General features: G+C 33.5%; 4 protein-coding genes and 1 long non-coding RNA gene across 7 annotated transcripts; 4 read left to right on the forward strand and 1 right to left on the reverse strand.

Annotated features, from left to right (window-relative positions):
- Positions 1-1,692: 1,692 nt before the first annotated feature.
- Positions 1,693-3,332, forward strand: LOC133679654 (mitochondrial import receptor subunit TOM6 homolog). 3 transcript variants are annotated; one of them, XR_009836188.1, is made up of 3 exons: positions 1,693-2,018; positions 2,616-2,691; positions 3,104-3,332. XR_009836188.1 is itself a non-coding variant. In XM_062102312.1 (2 exons), exon 1 carries the CDS (start codon positions 1,833-1,835, stop codon positions 1,995-1,997), a length of 165 nt encoding a protein of 54 aa, XP_061958296.1. In that variant the 5' UTR covers positions 1,718-1,832; the 3' UTR covers positions 1,998-2,018; positions 3,104-3,332. The 3 variants fall into 3 exon arrangements, 1 of the variants encoding a protein (XP_061958296.1); XR_009836187.1 differs by having other exon boundaries at positions 2,619-2,691; XM_062102312.1 differs by lacking the exon at positions 2,616-2,691 and having other exon boundaries at positions 1,718-2,018.
- A 1,304-nt stretch (positions 3,333-4,636) lies between these two features.
- Positions 4,637-6,891, forward strand: LOC133680500 (CASP-like protein 5C1). Its single transcript, XM_062103489.1, has 3 exons — positions 4,637-5,210; positions 6,344-6,476; positions 6,558-6,891. Exons 1-3 carry the CDS (start codon positions 5,080-5,082, stop codon positions 6,750-6,752), a joined length of 459 nt encoding a protein of 152 aa, XP_061959473.1. The 5' UTR covers positions 4,637-5,079; the 3' UTR covers positions 6,753-6,891.
- Positions 6,892-7,374: 483 nt separating this feature from the next.
- On the reverse strand, positions 7,375-10,320 carry LOC133680501 (uncharacterized). Its single transcript, XR_009836336.1, has 3 exons — positions 8,653-10,320; positions 8,237-8,551; positions 7,375-7,958 (listed from the first exon to the last, which is right to left on the reverse strand). It is a non-coding gene; the product is annotated as an uncharacterized LOC133680501 (long non-coding RNA).
- Positions 10,321-12,296: 1,976 nt separating this feature from the next.
- LOC133679733 (protein VACUOLELESS GAMETOPHYTES-like) lies at positions 12,297-13,678 on the forward strand. Its single transcript, XM_062102418.1, has 2 exons — positions 12,297-13,111; positions 13,356-13,678. The coding sequence occupies exon 1, from the start codon at positions 12,400-12,402 to the stop codon at positions 13,108-13,110; it is 711 nt and encodes a 236-aa protein (XP_061958402.1). The 5' UTR covers positions 12,297-12,399; the 3' UTR covers position 13,111; positions 13,356-13,678.
- A 1,855-nt stretch (positions 13,679-15,533) lies between these two features.
- On the forward strand, positions 15,534-16,321 carry LOC133679279 (uncharacterized). Its single transcript, XM_062101821.1, has one exon. It carries the CDS (start codon positions 15,592-15,594, stop codon positions 16,111-16,113), a length of 522 nt encoding a protein of 173 aa, XP_061957805.1. The 5' UTR covers positions 15,534-15,591; the 3' UTR covers positions 16,114-16,321.
- The last annotated feature ends 3,782 nt before the right edge of the window (positions 16,322-20,103 follow it).

The following is a 20,103-nucleotide window of genomic DNA, read 5'->3' on the forward strand; positions in this document are numbered from 1 at the left end:
GTGGAGCATGGCTCCACTGTAACAATGGAGCCATGCTCCACTGTACAGTGCGAGTGAATTAATTCACTCGCACTATATACTTAAACTTAAATCTTTTTTTTTTTTTGAAAATCAGGAAAAGTTTTGTTTTTTTTTAATTATTATTTTAAAAAACCAGGAAAAGTTTAGTTTTTTTTTAATTATTATTTTGACAAACCAGGAAAAGTTTAGTTTTTTCTTTTTATTATTATTTTGAAAAATCAGGAAACATTTAGTTTTTTTTTTTTGAAAAATTAGTGCAGTTAAGTGATTTTACTCGTACTATTCATGTGAACATGAACAATTATTTTTTTTGTTTTTTTAAAAAATTAGTTTAAGGTGAATTAAATTTACTCGTACTGTAATCTCAATTTTATTTCTGATAATATTTTAACTAATTTTATTGCATGCTTAAAAAATCATGAAAACTGTAGTTTTTATCGAATGAATTTTGTACGTAATGAAATTGTAAAATATTTTTTAAAAAATTAAGTTTTACTCGAGAAACTAGTATTTAATATTATTTAATAACACTATATAAATTAGAAGGATATCGCATGATGACGTAGCATTTGTGGAATATGATCGCAATTCCAATTATGTTCTTGCCGGGTCCGACCCAGTTAAAAAAAATTCAGGTTATATTTTTATTTTAATTGTGTTTTATTCAAAAAATTAGAAGGAGATCGCTTGATGACATAACAAAAAATGCAGTTTTTGTTGTTGCGTGCTTAAGAAATCATGAAAAATATAGTTATTGTTGGATATATTTCGTATGTAATGACATTGCATATAGTTTAATGGAATAATAAAAAATATTTGATATCAATATTATTTATTTCATGATGTAATAATAGTAGTTAAATCTACAATATTTAAATTAAAAATATTTTTTAATTATTTTATAACCTCAATTTGAAAAGCATTTTTTTAACCAAACACATTAAACTACTTTTTGTTCAACCTCAATTTCAACCACAGTTTTAACCAAACATATATTTTTCCAAACCAACCTCAACTAAAAGTACTTTTTATAAAACAACTTTTTTAAAACCACAACCACAACAGCAACAGCAATACCAAACACACTCTTAAGCAGGAAACCAGTGGGGATTTGGAAGGACTTTAACTTTTGATTTTGTAAAATTTTAAATGGACCGGCCCAATCCCTAATAGACATGGCCCGGTAGTTTTACTTTTACATGTAGTCCTTCCTGATTTTTGCAACGCTATAGAAAATTTGGTATTGTTATTGAATTTAGTTTATTTTATTGGATTAATTTAAAAAATTATTAATTTAAAGTTTGATCTAAGTTGAATTTTAAATTAAATTAAAAAAATATTGATTTGATAAAATCTAATTGACCCGATTCAAACATAATCAAGTTAGCATCGAGAATTTTTTATATTAAAAAATAAAATAAATTATTTTTATAAAAATAATTAATTTATATTTGAATTAAACGGATCACCTAATAACTTATATTTACCGAGTTAATTTAAATACCACGTATTCTAGCACTAATTTACGAAAATTATTATAACTTTTTTTCCCAGTGTTAAAGACTTTATATGAATATTCAACAGGAACAAACATTACATTCTCAAAACTTGAGGACCCAGATCGGAAAACAATTCTTGGATTGACCATACACGTGTTAAGTCAACCTCAAACTCACACGTGTCCGAGAATGATCTGAAACCCCAAATCCCCAAGCAAGTACATAACTGCATCTAGGGTTTTAGACAAAGCGGAAAAAAAAAACCCAAATTAAAGAATCGGGGATTCAAAAAAATCGAAATCAAAAGCAAAAATGTTTCCAGGATTGTTTATGAAAAAACCAGACAAAGCAGAGGCTTTGAAGCAGTTAAGGTCACACGTGGCCATGTTTGGTGCCTGGGTTGTTGTGCTCCGTGTCACTCCTTATGTTCTTCATTACATCTCTCATGAAAAGGATGAGCTCAAGCTCGAGTTCTAGATCCCACCTTTCTTTCTGAAGGTAATCAAATTCTCTAACTTTCTTCTTGTTTTTGATTTATTAGACTGTTCTGGGAGATGTGTTTTTGTTAATTTTAGGATCGACGGGAATCGGATTTAGTTTAGTTTTTGGGTTCTTTGACATTTTTGGGAGATGAGTATTAATTTGATTTTCTGTTTGACTGGGCGATAGGAGTTTCAATTGTCACTCAAAAGAAACCCCTTCTGGGTTAAAAAGGTCGGATTGGGTTATTAAGTGTTTTTTTTTAATTATTTTTTTATGAACGAGTGTATTGAAATTTTACTGCTTAAATCTATGATGTGGGCCTTTTATATTAACGATCTTAATAAATTTTTCTTTATAAATAAAAGAAATAGATCAATCACTTGAATGCTTAGAGTTGAAATCGTGACTTTGCTTGTTCAGTGAGGTTATACTGGTGCTTCGATCTTTGAGCTAGCATGTAATGCTGTGCTGCAAATGTGATTTTATGGACTGTTGGAAATAATTCTGAATTGAAGTTTGAAATATATGGTCCATAAATATTGAATTGAAGGGCTAATGTGAGCTTAGAATGATGAAGGGAAACTTATTTTTCTTCCTTGGGTTTGGTTGAAGAAGCCTTTGGCGAGCAGTGGGTGAAGTAGAGAGGAGAGGAGGATGAAGTGAGGGTATCAGTCAAATTATCCTCCAGGTAATTAGAGGAAGGAACAGTGAATTTTGGCAATTATAAATTGGACATCGTTGATCATAAAAAAATGATGTTTAGAATGAAATGATGGGATGTTTGTAGTGTCAGTTATATTCTGAATGGCGATGTTAGTCAAGTTCACTGGCTTGTTTAAGTTTTTACTTGTTAATTCGTTATCATTGCTTGTTGCAAAACATTTAACTTGCTTTCAGTCTCGTTATTTTTGGAATTTTTTAGTGATTTTTTTTCAATAGTTGTTAATTTGCGCACCATATGGTAAGCTTTAAATTGCTAGAAAAAACCATAGATAAACTCGATGTCTTAATTCCAGGTTCCAGTGTCACAAATTGTTTTTAATTTCTTCATCTTATTTACTGATGTTATATTTATTTGACCTATTTTTCTTCTGCTGCAGTGGTCCTGGAGGAGACGAATTCTGTTGAGATGAAGATGAGTGTCCGAGCTCTATCTATTTTCTTTCCTTCTTCTTCAGCTGAAAGCACGTGAAGTTATCTTGTACTTGCATTAGGTCATCTTTTCTAGCTTCTTATGATTTTGGAGTTTCAATACTTTGATATTATTTAATGGCTGGTTGATGTATTTATTCCGTGGAATATACTTAGGTGAAAGAATTTTATTTCTTAGGAGGAATGTCTTACGTGTTATTTCTGAATGGTGTTCTCTGCCCGGAGGCCTCTCGGGGCATACAATATTAAGCATGTTCCATCTCCGCGGTTAGATGATTTTTCTTCCATGAAAAGCGGGGGAGACGGGATGGGAATTGGGAGGGCCGCCGGGAAGGCTGCGCTGTCTTGAAAGTAAAAGTCATTAAGGATTGGCCGACACATCTCTGTTGCAATTTGATCGTGTCTTTGAAATGAAAAGTTTGAAAGTAAGAGGAATTGGAAGCTGCATGAGAGATCTCTCTAATGCAACTAGAAATTTTACAGGGATATTTCAATTCAGCCCGATGAGACAGGCAGAAACCACTGGTCCATATAAGCAATTTTTAGTGAAGATAGTTGATTTCCATGTTAAATTAGACTAAAAAGGTGACTAAAATGGGTTTTACTCCTGAAAGGGAAAGGCTCAATGAAGGAGAAGACATGCTGGTCAATGAGTGGCTCAACAGTAGAACAACATGCGAACAACCAATAACCAGTTGCCGACAGGTCCAACCAAGCCAGGTCACCAGGGCGACCTTTATCCCGCGCTGTGCTGTGTTGAGCCAGCATGAATTGAGCTGTTTTACCTTTTTCTTTCAGCCCCCTTTTGCTATGCTATGCTTCAATGAAAATAGAAAATACCAGACTCTCGAGGCACGCTAACATGGTATCTCACTGTTTACTATTTTTGTGCAAAAGGACGATTCACCAGCATAGCTTCCTTTTAGTCCTTCCTTTCCCACTAACAAGGGAGTCAATAAAGGCATGACAAGTGGCGAGTCCACAACCCTCCAAATAAAGCACTGGTTCACCTTTCTCTCCTAGCCATCTATGCATTGTTTTGACCACCAAGATTTAATTATTTCTTAATGCCTTGAAAATTTTGTGAAGTGCTTTCTGGTCCCATCCCCCGCGGCCCACGATGCTCCTCAACAGTAAAATAACAATTAAAGGGAAAAAAAAGAAGAAAAAAGACTGTTGTAGTGCCATAGCAAATTCCTTGAGTTGATTTTTTGTATGGATAAATTCGAGTAAAAGTCAAGCTAAGCTTCGAATTATATGAAGAATAAAGTTATGACAAACACCCCCATAATCTTAATGTATTTATTAAAAAATAACAAAATTACTTTATATATCAAAGTCTTGCATTCAAGTTTAAAAGGAAATAAACAATTCTTTTACATAAATATATCATTTTAAACATGAATAACGTACTTAAAATCAATCTATATTTAATCTTGATGCCCTAACCTCCATGATAAATAAAAAATTGCCCTGCCCTAACCTCACTCTTTAAAAAAACGAGAAACGAAAAAGAAGAAGTAAGACCAAGTTTTCTTGAGCTATTAACTACTAAATAGTATTTAGTCACCAACCATAAACAGCATCTCCATTACACTCATCCTTCCTTCTTCCCACCTGCAAAAACTAATTGCAGTTTACCTCCAAAATTCTTTGACGTTTCCTTGAACACCAATTCTTCCTCCTCTCCATCTCTCTGTCTTTGGCAATTTCTCACTTTAGGCAAGAAAAGGCCAAGAATGTTGATCAAATCCTCGGCATAACACGCACATGTTATACACCTTCGGGTTGATTTAGATGAAAAGTCTCTTGGGGTGGAGATGGCTATGGCTGAGAATTGAAGGGCCAGTAAGATGAGCCTTGAAAAAGAGGGCAATCAAAGAAGAAGTAATAACAGAGGAAGAAGATCCCATGCAACAAGCCCATGGATGATGTACCTGGTTCAGTAGGGACTAGTGCCAGCTTCTCTTTGAGATTGGGTCAGACCATCTTCTCTTCTGCTTCTCTTCTTTTCATGTCTCTCGGTGTTGAATTCTACAGCTACACTGCTTTCTGGTAAACTCTGTTCTCTTCTTTTCATCTCATTCATGGAAGTTCATCTAGTGTCTTTGATTTTGTTGTTTCTTGTTTTGGTATTGCAAGACAGATGTTACATTTTCAATTTATTTTTCTTCGGGATAATCGAACGCAAATTTAGGAGGACACAGATTACCGTAAATCTTAAATTAACTCAATTGTTAGTTTCGATCACGAGTCAAAGCAACAACCTGTGATCGATAATGGAAATAGCCTGCCTTAAATTTCACATGATCTCTTACGTTTTGGTTACCGATTTGTTGGTAGAAATGAGGAAATCTTTTGTTTTAGTGCTGTAGATCTTCAAAATAATCCTGGAAACAGAATTTGTCCACTCAACAAATCAAAGTTACTTCAATTTTCTGTTTTCTGCTTAATTTGTGAAACCATAATGTCTAAGACCTTGTTTTTCCGAACCCAATCAAATTACTAACTCTAGCCATTATATCAAAATGGATTATTTATCCCCTCAATTTGCCATTTCTGGTCTCAGCTTTCAAGCACGAAAAGTTTTCTTCTGTTAGATGAGCTCTTGTTGATGTTTTTTCTTTTTGTGGCACCCACTTCCTGGCGCTGCGTTGCTTCTGGCATCTTTGACAATATTTCACCTGAGTTTAATTTTATTTTAAATTAGTTAATCAATGTCAGGATCTCTGTGTACTCCCCCTAAAAGATCTCTTGAATTTCTCTTGTCCAAATAGTTTCAGGTTTTGTTACTCATCTACCTTCTTTCAAAGGTCCACCTTGTTCTTCTACATGTCACGTCTTTCTCGTCTCACATAAACCTTAAATGAAATGTAGTATAATTTGTGTGATGACTCATAATACAGAAACGGGATTCCACTCTGTCCGTAAGAGCTAGTTTAACTACTGTGTTGGCTCCATGCGGTATGTTCCCTACTTTCTGTTTAGTGGAAAGCATGTGCTAGTGCCTAACTTTTTGTCCAAAAGTTCCAGCGGCTTTAACCATCACTTTCTCAAGAAAGTAGTGCATATTTTGATCAAACAATGGCTGATTTTACTTGCACAATATCATTTGATCAGCATATTGAATCATCAGAGGCCCTTCATGGGTTTTTATGCTTTTATAAAATCATATTTTTGCTTTTCAGCTACTTAGTTACAATCATGGGTTTGGCTATTCCATGGAGTTTCACATTGGCAATAGTTGATGGATACTCTGTTCTGGTAAAATGCCCTATTCGACAACCGGGAATACTTCTGATTATTGTCCTTGGAGATTGGGTATGTACCGTAGTGATTTATCCAAAATTAATTGATGCGGTGATTGGAACAAGTGACAAATTCCATCATGATACATGGCAGGTGTTATCAACTCTCATATTAGCCGCAGCATGCTCAACAGCTAGCGTTGTGGATCTCCTGCTCCACTCTAATGGATCTCATTGCCCTCCAAAGATTTGCAGCAGGTATCAAATATCGGCTGCCATGGCTTTCTTGTCTTGGTTTCTGTCTATGGCTTCTTCTCTTTTCAATCTTTGGTTACTCCCTTCCTTGTGATTTTTCACTCGTAGTTCAAAGGCAAATTTTGCGATTAGCGTAAGATTGTTAATGGTTAGAAAATCCAAGTTCTGTACGTACACATGTTCAAAGTTTTGACAATTGTGGATCCAAAACCATATGGTTACAATTTTGTTTACGTATTTGAGAAATTATACAAAAGCATTGTAATTAGGTTTAAATTAACTTGATAAAAAACCATCAATGTTTTGTACTTGATGTGCAAAAAGGTTGAAAAATTGTAGTACAAACTGTTGTGGCTTTTCTGTCCAAAGCTCTCAAACGTGGGTATCCTCCAGAATTACTCCTGTTTCCTGATTCAAAACCTAAGGGCCCCTGTAATCAATCTTAAACCTTCCACAAACTCAACACTCCACTCGAATTTCTGCTGAGGTGCTTGCTAGGGGTAACTGAAGTTACTGTGGCCTGCTTGTGGGTAAAATATATCTTGCTCGTAACATCGACTTCCAATTAGGTGATTTGACATATTCACTTGGAATTCTATAACATCTGCTACCAGTTCTGTTAAGTTCCATAACAGCAGATTCCTGCATCTATGTACCACGTCGGATCATAATATTTTTATTAATGCCATTTTCTATCAATGCTTTGCAGACCAGTCAAACTCAAACTACAATATGTACATTAACAGCAACATATCTTAACTAGTCAGTTCACGAGAGGAAACACCCCTCAACATCCCATTGTTGTACAAGAAGGCAAACGGTTTTTTTTCCCCAGAAAAATCTAGCGATTTTATCCCTGCTCGAGGCATATAACTTTAGAAAGTACAGTAATTTGTTCGGGAAGCTAACTTAAGCTTATAGCCAACTAGGTTTAGCACCAATCTGAACATAAAAGCACTCAACAGTTTTGCGGCAAACATATTATCTCCAACAATATGTTCCAGGCCTGCAGAAGGATATGGATCGATAATCTTTACGGCCAGCATAAAACTCGTTCTATCAAATCTTAAGTGCCACTCCCTGGTAGTTCACATTTATCACCAATGGACAGACTACATCGCATCAACAGGGAGAAGATTAAAGTCACCAAGTTGGCAGGCAACACCTCATTCTTCACGTCTCATTACTCTGCATGTTCTTTTTTTAAGCAGTCATTGCTCCGACAAGGAGCAAAACAAATAGATTTCCTTGGTTACAACTCACCAGAATCTGCTCATCTTGATGCAAACAAACTCAATACCTACAAGATGAGAAATAAATATATTAACGATGGGGGAAGATAAACATATGCGAACTCATCAATCATTATCTATCTCAACCATTGAATCCACCAAGAAAGGCTGCTTTCTGAATTCATTTGTAGCACACTTGACTGTCTGTTTACATGCTAGACACCTATATGAACATGGGCATTTGCATTCATATGGTTATAAGCGAGAAAAAAATATTACTGTCAAGAATCAAGATTGTCTAGAGGACCAGACACCACCAGCCATCCAATTAGCAAATATCATTTACCTGGTTGTCTTGATCTCATCAACCATTATCTATCTCAACCATTGAATCCACCAGGCAAGGCTGCTTTCTGAGTTCATTTGTTGCATACTTGACTGTCAGTTTACGTGTTACACACAGCTATACCGCCATGGAGCATGTGCACTTCTTTGATTGTAAAAGACAAAAAATGTAACTGTCAAGAATCAAGATGTTCTTGATGATCATACACCACCAGCTATCCTTTTAGCAAATATCATTTGCCTGATAGCAAAATGCAGAGGCTGGCAGCACATCCATGGTGCTAAAAGCTTTCAAAGATACTTACACAACATGCACCTGTATTGAACAGTAAAGGACAGAAATGAGGAAAAATGATATAACAAATCAAATTTGCAGTAAAACCTGATCACAAACATGTAAGTTTAACAAAAACATACCAAATTTCTCAAACTTTTGAAGGTGAACACAAAAACCCAAGGGATAGGCTCACAACTAGTCAACTGTTAACATTCAATCCTCTTGCTGCTGCTTTTGAGCTACAGGCATTTCCTTCTTCAACACGGCTGCCATGTCCTCATTTCCCAACTTCGCATGCCCTTCAATAAAAGCACCATAAATTGCTAAATTTTATTAAAATCCTTTCCCCACCATCCCTGATTGAAGTTTCAATGCTTCCTCCAATTTCCCATCCTCGCAAAATCCCTTAAACAACAACTCATAACTCTTCCCACTCGAATGCAAACTAAGATCTCTCATTGCATTCCTCATAATCTTCAAAGCTTCAAAAACTCTTTTCTGCTAACAAAGCCCTCTCCTACACATATTCTTATACACAAGAATAGCCGAATCAACACCCCCAATTCTACAGTACCCCTTACTAAGATGCTCAAAAGTAACACAAGTACTCTCAATTCCACTCAACCCCATTTCTCTAAAAAGACCCTTAGCTTTCTCAACCTCTCCAACCTTGCAAAAACCCCCCCGATGATAGTATTATAAGCAACAATGTCAGGCACTATTCCTTTCACTCTCATTTCCTCCCATAACTTCTCTGCTTCACTCAACCTCCCTCCCTCACAAAAAAAAAAAAGCCATTAAAACACCAAAGCTAAACCCATTTGCAACACAGCCAAATCTGCCCATTTCACTCCAAATCTCGTCAACCATCTGCACTTCACCATCTTTATAGAAACCCACCACTGATTCATTAAAACTATGTACATTAGGCGTATTTCTAAAACCCCTTCTCATTTTCCCCTCAAGTTCACAACTTTCCAATCCGAAAACCTCCTTAAAAACCCCATAACCAGAAAATGACCCTTTACCCCTCGAAACCTCACATATCAAAGTATTACAAGTACTAATTGATGGGCTGATCCCTTTAGACCTTAACATCCTCACAATCTCAAGAGACCCATCAATCCTTTTCAATTCTAAACAAGATTTTATCAACAAATCAAACACAAATGGAGTTGAATCACACTCTCTATAAGTTTTCACAAAAACGTTTTTTAAAAAATCACTTCTTTTAGCGTTTGGTACCTGCGACAACCTTTTTCCTGTACAATTCAGTTCCATCCTGTCTAGTCCTGTCTGCCCCGCAAAGGCACCCTCATCATTAGTTAACAAAACGAGTGACCGGAGTCCGGACCGAATAATGTCCCGGCCCTTGGACTTAAGGTGGGCAAGAGAGAGGATATAAATGATGGTGGCATAGGAGTGGAGATTGTGAGTGCAAAGGGAGGAGTTGTGGAGAGTGAAGCGGTAGGAGCGGAGGGCAAGATGGGGATTTGATTTTAACTGGAGGGTGATTTGGGAGAAGCGAGTAGGGGTGAGGGGTGTGGTGGTGTTGGTGAAGAGAGAGCGGAGGCGGGACCAGCGGGATTTGGAACGGTTGTAGGCGAGGAGGGAAATGATGGTGGAGAACTGGAGATTAGGGGGAGTGGTGGCTGGGTGGTGGAGGTGGTAGAGAGTGGGGTGGCAGTGGAGGAGGTGGAAGGGGGAGGAGGCGTTTCAGGAGTGGTGGTGGCATTGGAGGGAGAGCATCGACTACCGTAGGCTGTGTTGAAAGCCAGCTGTTTTTTTTTTCTTTACATTTTTTTTATTTTAAATTTAAAGGGCCGCAAATCCGACAAATTTTCTGTAATATAAGATTGACAAGGTACATCGGAAAGTTATTAAATACCCGTTTGGTAATTTTTTTTGGGTTAAAATTTATTTATTTTTATTTTAAATTAATTTTTTTTTAGTATTTATAAATTATTTTTATGTAGGTTATAAAAAATAAATTTTAAAAAATAAAAAAATATTATTTTAATGTATTTCAAAATAAAAAATATTTTAAAAAATAATTTCTATTGTATTTCTAAATAATTTATAAATTCAAGTCTTGATATTCCAGTAAGATATGTTTCAATGCAAGCGACAACTTAAATGAATGAATCTAAATTTATCTAGTTAAATCTAAAATAATAATGATTTAATATTTTAAAAATTAAAAGATAAAATCACATTGTTTTAATTTATTTAAAAAATTAAATTACATTTTAATTAAATACGTTTAAAATTAATCGGGTTACATTAAAATAATTCTAACTCAATTTAATTTAAAATAAACTTCAAATTAGTAAATATCAGAAAGGGATTAAGGTAAGTGTGTGTACACACACACCATATCCATTAGAAACTGGAATAAAAAAAAAAATGCTTTTTGGATGATGAAAGAATCATATTCATTGTTGTTCCCTCTCAAATTCTTGCGAGTACGATCACAAAAAGCAACTGGCTCTGAGCAATTCCTTCCAGAATCACTTGCATTTACGCTCATATTCCACTTGTTAATGTCTCTGTGCTAAGCTAATTAATGGAAGAAACAAAAGACAAAAAGAAGGCAACTGAGAGAGTCTTGACATCATCAGACATCACAAGTATTTCGTTCTTGTAGTGGTACTGATCATCAAACATTGATCAGTCGCTGTTGAGTGCTGATCCTTTAGTTGTTCTTCGATGATGATATTGCTTTACCAAGTTTAATGAACTACAAAAACTCAATAATTTATATTCATTCTTAGCCGCAAAGTCTTGTAACTTCCCTTTGAAGCTGCACAATACTACACGTAATCAAATAACTAGGAATAAATCCCCTTAAAAGAAAGATGACAAAGTAAGGATAGCCGAAGAGACAGTCATATTTATGGATTTTATCAATATTATGCATGCATGTTGCAAAAGTTGCTATAAAAAACATGAACAATTTGAAGGTTAGACCATAACATTACTAGAACAGGAATTTGTTCTCCTATGTCAACATTTCTATCGACAGATGGTGATAAATGTAGATAGAATTCAAGATCTTAATCATCTTCTAAATGATGGATACATCTTAAGGCCACATGCTTTCATTCTTCCATATATTTGATTAGCATTAATGAACATATTTAAGTATTATCAATCGAACCATTCTGTCTTTAGTCTTTAGAAAATTAGGTCATATATAATTTAATTAATGCCATATACTTTGGATGCTCTACTAGTGACTAAAGTTAAATTATTTCAGAATCTTTGCTGAGTTATTTGGGACATCTCGTCTAATCAACTTTTTAAGATGCTAAATTCTTATTCTCGTGGAATTTCCCAGGTTTCTTAGTATGTGCGTGATCCCTCTCTAGATATGTGGACAGGACCTAATCCCTTCATTCTATACCTAATTTACCTGCATCAGGATCAAAGTTCCAAGTTGTTTTATGTTATAACAAAGATTTATCCGTTGGCACACGTTGTTCAATGTTTTCTGAAATTACTATATTTTTGGATTTCTAATCTTTGATAAGCTTCAGTGTTGGTGGATTGGGACAAAATAGACGTGGAAAGTGAAAATTCGTATATATTCTTCAGTGGGACATCATCCAAATATATGCCTAAATGCTCTAATAGGTGCCTTGTACGCCCTTGCCCTTCTTGAAATGGTGATTCTTATGCATACGTGCCACCATCACTATATCACTAAGCATAATTCCTTGCGTCAATTATAAGCCAAAAAACACACAATTCAAATTTGAAACCCTCAAGCACAGTCTCTATATAGATATTTGACCTCTAATAATCTCTCTATCAGAAACCCATAATTTTTAGTCCTATATAATGCCTGCTTAGGTAAATTGTTAGACGCCGCAAAAAAAAAAACCATGAAATACAGTGAGATAGCTCACTATAGCCACCCTCAACACAAGCTGAGATTTGAGTACTCAGAATTTCCATTCAAGTGTGATGGCTGCAAGGAAGTTGGGATTGGATCGCGTTACAAATGCACCGTGTGTGATTTTGATCTCCATATGCAATGTGCCATCCCCTCTCCCGCAATCTCCCACTCTTTCTACACCAAATGTTCCTTCCAATTCTTCTCGAGACCTCCTGGTGACAAGCCTCGCGTTTGTAACGCGTGCGAAAGGGAGGTCACGGGCTTCCTTTACCATTGCAAAGACTGTGGATTTGATCTTCATCCTTGTTGTGCAAAGTTACCTATGGTTCTTGACGATGGAGAAATTAAGCTATATCTGTACAGGAAGGTGAGTGCATCATGTCAAAAATGTGGACGTAAAGGCAGGAGTTGGAGTTATAGATCTTCATGCAAGAAATACAATTTGCATGTGGCCTGTGTTAAGGACATGCTCGTGGAGAATTGGCAAGGGTACTTAGGTGAAAAGAGTGTTAGGAAATTTGATACGAGGATTCCTAGCTTGAAAAATACACTCCTTACTCATAACAAGAGCAACAGTAAGGCCAAGAAAGGTTTGGAGATGGCTGGATTGGCCCTTCAGTTTGTTATATCGGCGGTGCTAGGCGACCCAACAAGTCTTATAGCAGGGGTGATTGGTACTATGATTTCAAAAGCTTGATGTAAGCATATGTTATGCTTAGATTATTATGTTTTTCCTCTAGACCCTGCAGTAGAAAATGTACAAGTCCGGTAATATGGATAAAGGATCCATGTGCCTCTTATGTGAATAAATACTGTCTCATCTTTATTTTCTCGTGGGCTATTTCTTCTGCTGATTTTTATAGATTTAATGTTGAGCAATTGTAGAGAACAAGACTAAAATGTTTAGTAATCGAGCTGTTCGGCTTTTTTTTTCCCCTTCAGTCCACTACAGCCCCAGAACAAGACCAAGCTAGGCTTGAAAAAGGGATGCTTCCATATGGGTTGTGATTCGAACTTGCGATGTAAAGACAGAGGGTGGCTCGGTGTAAAAGAGTCGAGACTGAAGTCCATTGTCGTGAATTGCAACGCGATAGAAGAGTGAACCCAACTTTTTTTAATTTAATTAGTTAATCCATCCTAAATATTATTATCATGTATGATTTTTCACTATTCAGTGAAATTTCATTTTAGTTCCTTAATTTTTCATATTTAGTGTCCTGTAGTTTTAAATATTTGTGATTCAATCTTAAATTTTATTTTCCTCACTTTTAATTTCTATAAGTTGAAAAAGAAGTAAGAAAATCACTAAAAATTAATGAAATGAGAGAAAAGCTTTGGATTAATCTAATTTCAAATAAAAAGATTCATATTGTTGTTAATAAATTCACTTTGGAGAGTTCAATCTAAGTGGCTTTCATTTTTAATCATGTTAAAGAAAAACAGATCAAGATCCAAAAAGATCTTTTATTTGAATTTGAATTTTTAGACTAATTGAAGGGTGTTTATTGGTTAAAAATAGGGTTATTGAGATCCCTTAATTTGTTTTTATGTTTTTAGGTGATAATATATTAAAAATGGGTTTAAAAATAAAAAAACTTTAATGATTTTTCTGGTCATTAAAGGTGAACAAAACTTATTGCATTAGAAGATGTGTTGTTCGTTCTATTTTTAAGAAAAAAATTTGAATGTATAACATATTATTCATTTATTTTTAAAAAAATAAGTATAAAAGTTTTTTTTTGAGACGATGCACATGGACCCACCTTTCAAGGTCCAAACACATCTGATCTTTTTTAAATGACTCTTCAACTATATTCTAATATTTTTTATTTTAGAATAATTTTTAAATAAAACTATTATAATAATAATTGAAAATTTACCTGATTATGTGATAATTTTCAAATAAGATTGGATTTTTTTTATGGTAATAGATTAGAGAAGATTACTTTGTGAAGTTCTTAGTCATTTGGATATAGTAGAAAGCCCAATTAACCTTAAGCTATAGAATGGGTAGCGTTACAATTATATATCTATTTCTAAATACAGCGACCCGTGCTTAGCCTTTCAGTAGTCTTTGAATTTAAGATATCTTAATGTAGAAAGATTCCACTTTAGTTCTAATTTTACACTTATATTAAAAAAAAAGGTGAAATAGATTGAAAAATGAACTTGGAGGACAAGATAATTAATTAATTAGTTCCCTTAATCTCACGTCTTACTGCACACATGCTTGGTGATTGTAGCAATTAAGTCATTAATTAGTAGGAAATATTCGAATGGAAAGTAACCAAAGATAATAATAAATTAAGAAAGGATATCAAACGATATCTGCTTAAAATATTTGGATAGTGATATATATTCTCATTCCACAATTCGTTATTAATTTTCACTCTACTATTCTCTCTATATATATAAATAATATGACTATATATATTAAATATACGTCTTAATTCCTCTATAATTTTAGATTCTAAAATAATATTTTTATGCTACGTACTTTGAATGTGTTAATAAGAAGAAAATGACTACAAGAAAACATAAATTTCAAGTATTTTATTTTATCTTCCATTGTTATAATTTACCATGTATATTTTCTTTAATAATATGTTATTTTTAACGGCAATCGACGTCTTTCTAGTTCCTATATATATATAGCGAAGTCATTACATCATAAAACGATACTAAATTATTATTAATAATAATATTTTATGATCTACAGTATATGATCATTATTAGAACCCCAAAAAATCCAGGATCACGATTCATTAAGAGATTATTCATAAGATTTACAATATCTACCAACCCAGTTTTAAGTTTGTTAAGAAAAAATATTTTATGTAACTTGTACTTTTAGAAAATAAAATCATAAAAAAAATAGACATACATTACTTTTTTTTTAATAGATAAGGACTATTTTAAAATTTATTACTTCAAAAAAATTAATTAAATACAAAAATATATTAAATACAGTTATTCCAGTCTTTGCTATAAATGATGGAGCAGGAATAACAAAAATTGCAGTGACCATCCAAATAATTAACCAATGGATTCATAAGTAGCCACTATAATTAAGATTTATTTATTAAACACGGCAGTATCCTAATCAAACACCCCTAAATCTTGACCCTCACGAGCACAACAACCATAAATTGAAAGTCCAAACTAGGAAAAACAACCTATGGGCAATACTTGCAGTTCATGTGAGCCCACCTCAGTGGTCACAGCAAACCTGATCTATGAAGATGGCAAACTCGAAGAATTTTCATCCTCAATTAGGGTTTCACAGATACTACAAAGAAACCCTACTTGTTTTGTATGCAAAGCAGATGATATGGACTTCGATGAATATGTTTCAGCCATCAATCAAAATGAATATCTTCAGTTAGGTCATCTTTACTTTGTGTTGCCATCAAGTTGGTTAAACAATCCTCTTAGAACTGAACAGATGGCTGCCTTGGCGGTGAAGGCAAGTTTGGCTCTAAAGATGGGTAATGGGGGTGGAGATTGTTGCTGGTGTGGGATAAAGAAGTTGGATCCTGTGATCGAGTGGACCAGCAAGAGCACTAGTGATGAGACTAGTCCGACAGTAGCGACAGGCACGCACCATGAGGGTGGAGGATTTGCTGTGAAAAGAAGAGGGAGGGCTGGTGGCGGAGAAAGGAAATCAACAACAAAACTGAGTGCTATCTTGGAGGAATAAGGTGAGGGGTGCATTTTAGTCTTGTTAAGTGTCTTGAATTAATTTAATGATTTTCTCTCCCCTTCGAAAATGGGAGCAGCAAGAATATTTGCCGGTGATTTCAATCAAGTTATCTATCCCTTTTATTATTACACACACTTCACTATTGGCAACGATTTTTGTTGATTATGTATAGAATCAAGCCAGTCCGCTGCAGATTATTTTTTTTTCACATAATTTTGTTTTAATTACCTAAAGTATTTAATTTGTGCCGCTACTATGTTTCGTTTAAATCGCCACATTAATTTTCACCCCTCTTGATAACTAAATTTCATTATTAAAAAAAAAAAACAGGGTTTTACGTTGTTGTTGTTGTTGTTGTTATATATTAATTAACAAAACATATTAAGGTAATGAACTGTAGCTCAACTAGTATTAGTGTTCCCGTCTTCCTTCAAAAGGTCTAATTGAGCCTCTCTTTTGTAAAAATAAAATTTGATTAATCGCTGGGAATTTATTGGCACATGATGTTTCCTGCTAATCCTGACTCTTATCTAGCTTGTTGCCTTGTTACATCAAGTAACCAGGCGCGTAATAAATGTTTTGGGGGGTTTTATGACTTATATTTTCCGTGTGAAAGCCCAGGGAATGTTGATTAATTAGGATTTATAAACAAGGTATCCAGGGAGGCCTCTGTTCCTTTCGAAACAAATTGATTTCCACCTCCACGAACAACAAGAAAAAACGAGGCAAATGCTTGGGGGGAAAGTTCTATGATAGCTTCGTACGTTGGAGAAATTAAGGGTGTACATTCAATGTTTCACTAATTCAATGTTACTCCCTATTCGAGACAGCCGAATTAATTAAATTTTGTCTGCAAAATTAAAGATCCCACAATGCACATGCCGCTGCTTTTATCCTTAGGGAATTGAATTGATAGAGGAGAAATTAAATTAGTGATAATTTAAAAGATCCAAGAAAACAAGGTTTTCTAAAGATTACAACTTTATTATTTATGCATTTAATATAGAAAAATTACACTATCCCATTGAAATATTATCCTATAATAGGCGCGCAAAGACTTTGAAAACAAGGAGTGACTAAGGAATCTTGGCTTCTGTCGCTCCTATGCCTGTTCCTTTCTTCTTCTTTTTTCTTTTCTGGTTTCCTTTTCTGCAGTTCATTGAACCCTCTGCAAGCCACTCTCTTGTTGGCTTAGCTTTTCTTTTTCTCTCTCATTAATGAAACCAAGGATTACCATAAAAAAAGGCAAAGACTTGGATACTAAGGAATTGTAATTAAGAAAAAGTAAACAAGATGTGACGAGTGCAGAAAATGATCGAACAAGATGTGACGAGTGCAGAAAATGATCAAATAGACTAATACGCTGGGGAAAGTAAAAAATACTACATTTGAAGTTTGAACCTGAGATTGATCCTGCACGTTACTCATACAATTAGCCAGAAACGAGAATCACGAGGTGTGATATTAATATTCTACAAAGCAAAACCATAACATAATAAAGTAAATAGATATTGTGCATTTATAATAATAAAAAAAAGAGAGTAAGAATGAAATAAACCTCAGATGCTGTGACGACTTTGTGACTTTTAACCACTCAATAGGGCTACTTTGGTAATGGTTTGCATGGTGTTTTTTAAAATTTATTTTTTATATATATTTTTAAATTATTTTGATATACTAATATAAAAAATATTTAAAATAAATATTATTTTGATATATTTTAAATAAAAAAACATTTTAAAAAATAATTATTACCATACTCACAAACATTTAATTTATCTAAAATATCTTTCTAGATAAATAAATACAACTAACCAAGATAAAATATTTACTCTAAATATACGAAACTATTCGGTTAGTCAGGGGAAACTAAGTTCTTAGCTTTTGTGGCCAATTTTTATTTTTTATTTTTTTTAGTAGATTTGGCTATTTCAACTAGATCTCAAGGAGCTTTTAGCATAGATATGTTTATAGACTAATTATACATGTTAAAATCTAAAACAAAATCTAAACATGTCAAACAACACAATTTAACAAAAAACATTATACCTTTAAATTTGATTATTAGATTAAACTAATTAAAATTCAACAAGGAGGTTTTAAATACTATTTTTTATGTTTTTATTTTTCTATTCTTTTAATTTTAATTATTTTCCATAGCTGTTTTTTGCTTATATATATTATTATTTTCAAGAGAATTTTATAAATTATTAAATTTTCAAAATATATGAGATTTTTTTTCTCTATAATTCAAGGATATAATCTTAGGATTTAAGAAACTCTAGTTATATCTTTTAATTAATGCGCTACACCCAATTACCCAAATAATTAACGCGGCAACAATTGTGGTCGTTGACGAGGTCTTTTCCTGGAAGAAGCACATATCTTTAACTCATTTTCCTAGGGCGGTTTAGTGCTTTATTAGATGTTAACAGACAACGCCATTTATTTCCATGGGAGAGTACACGTTTTTAGACTTGCTTGGAGAATACTGTGTAAATCATGTTTATTTAAATTTTATTTTTTATATATATTTTAAAATTATTTTAAAATATAAATTTTAAAAATAATGTTTTAAAAAATAAAAAAAATTATTTTAATATATTTCTTAATAAAAAATACTTTGAACTATCATTGCTATCACAATTCCAAACATACCCGGTTGGGCTGTACCCGGTTGGGCTGAAAACAACATTCTAGAAATTTAGAGGAAAGTTTCCTTTGAAGTGTAGATACCCAAATCTTGAAATTCCATGTCAAATGAGGAGATGGGTTGAAAAACAATCGAAGATTACACACTAGCGAATGATGCTTCCTCTAGCGGGCACAAAGGCAAGGCAAGGCATTTCCGTGTGGCTCGATGCAAAAGCATAATGAAGTGAAAGGCAAAGGAGTTTGGTCAGCTTGATCATGGCTATAGAGCAATCCAAATTGAGTGAGATACAGGAGACTTACATCATCAAGTCACATCTACCTCAAAGTGCACCCGTGAACTAAATTTAGAAAGAAGAAAGTGCGATGGCCAGATGGGTGCAGGAGGAAAAGCTAGGGTTAGAATCGGCCATAATTATGGCGACGAATGAAGTAATTACGCCCATAACAAAGACCGATTAGTCATCTTTGATGGGTACTTCGAAGCCCTCCATTACTTAGCCAACGATTAAAAAACACCCCCCCCCCCCTCCTTCCTTCTACTTTCTACTTATTTGAGAGTGTAGTTATATTTTTTATTTTGAAATATGTTAAAATAATTTTTTTTATTTTTTTTAAATTATTTTTAATATTAGCGCATTAAAATAATTTAAAAACATCAAAAAAATATTAATTTGAAGTAAAGAAAAAAATAAAAATATTTTAAATTTTTTAAAAACGCTTTTGAAAATTGAAATACAAAAATAAAAAATTAACATTAGATGAAGACTCACTCCTCGTATCCTCCGGTGACTGGTTTTATTGTTGCCATGCACAATTCATAAAACCCAAAACAATGACATTATTTATTATACCTTTGTATCTTTGTCTTCAAGTAGTTTAAAATCATAGCTAGGTGTTATAAAAACATATTTATCATTCTACTCGTACTCATGTATGGATACACCCACATAAATTCAAAGATATATAAAAAAGTCTTCAACCTAATGACGTATGCTTAAAAATTAGGGTTTTCAAGTAGAAAGGTTAAAAACCTAGTATTTTATTAAAAATTTTTAATAATAATAATAATAATAATCTTCTCCTCAAAATAAACTAAATATTCTTATTTATATTAATCTTAAAATCTTTTATGAAAAATAATTCCTAATTAAAACTAAATCCTTTATAAGAAAGGATTTTTAAATCCTTGATTCGTAATTAAAACTTATCTAATTAATAGAATCTATCTAGCATTAGGATTCATAAATAATAAAGCACTAAATAAATTAAAATTTTTAATCTAAATAAGAAAAAAAATCCAAATATAATAAGGTAATAAAACTAATCTCACAC

This window comes from Populus nigra, chromosome 19 (genome assembly GCF_951802175.1).
Source record: "Populus nigra chromosome 19, ddPopNigr1.1, whole genome shotgun sequence".
Lineage (NCBI taxonomy): Eukaryota > Viridiplantae > Streptophyta > Magnoliopsida > Malpighiales > Salicaceae > Populus > Populus nigra.

Coding starts and splice junctions, on each gene's coding strand:
- LOC133679654 (XM_062102312.1), top strand. CDS start 1,833: ATGTTTCCAGGATTGTTTATGAAAAAACCAGACAAAGCAGAGGCTTTG.
- LOC133680500 (XM_062103489.1), top strand. CDS start 5,080: ATGGATGATGTACCTGGTTCAGTAGGGACTAGTGCCAGCTTCTCTTTG. Junction 5,211..6,343: donor TACAGCTACACTGCTTTCTG/GTAAACTCTGTT, acceptor TTTGCTTTTCAG/CTACTTAGTTACAATCATGG. Junction 6,477..6,557: donor TTATTGTCCTTGGAGATTGG/GTATGTACCGTA, acceptor GATACATGGCAG/GTGTTATCAACTCTCATATT.
- LOC133679733 (XM_062102418.1), top strand. CDS start 12,400: ATGAAATACAGTGAGATAGCTCACTATAGCCACCCTCAACACAAGCTG.
- LOC133679279 (XM_062101821.1), top strand. CDS start 15,592: ATGGGCAATACTTGCAGTTCATGTGAGCCCACCTCAGTGGTCACAGCA.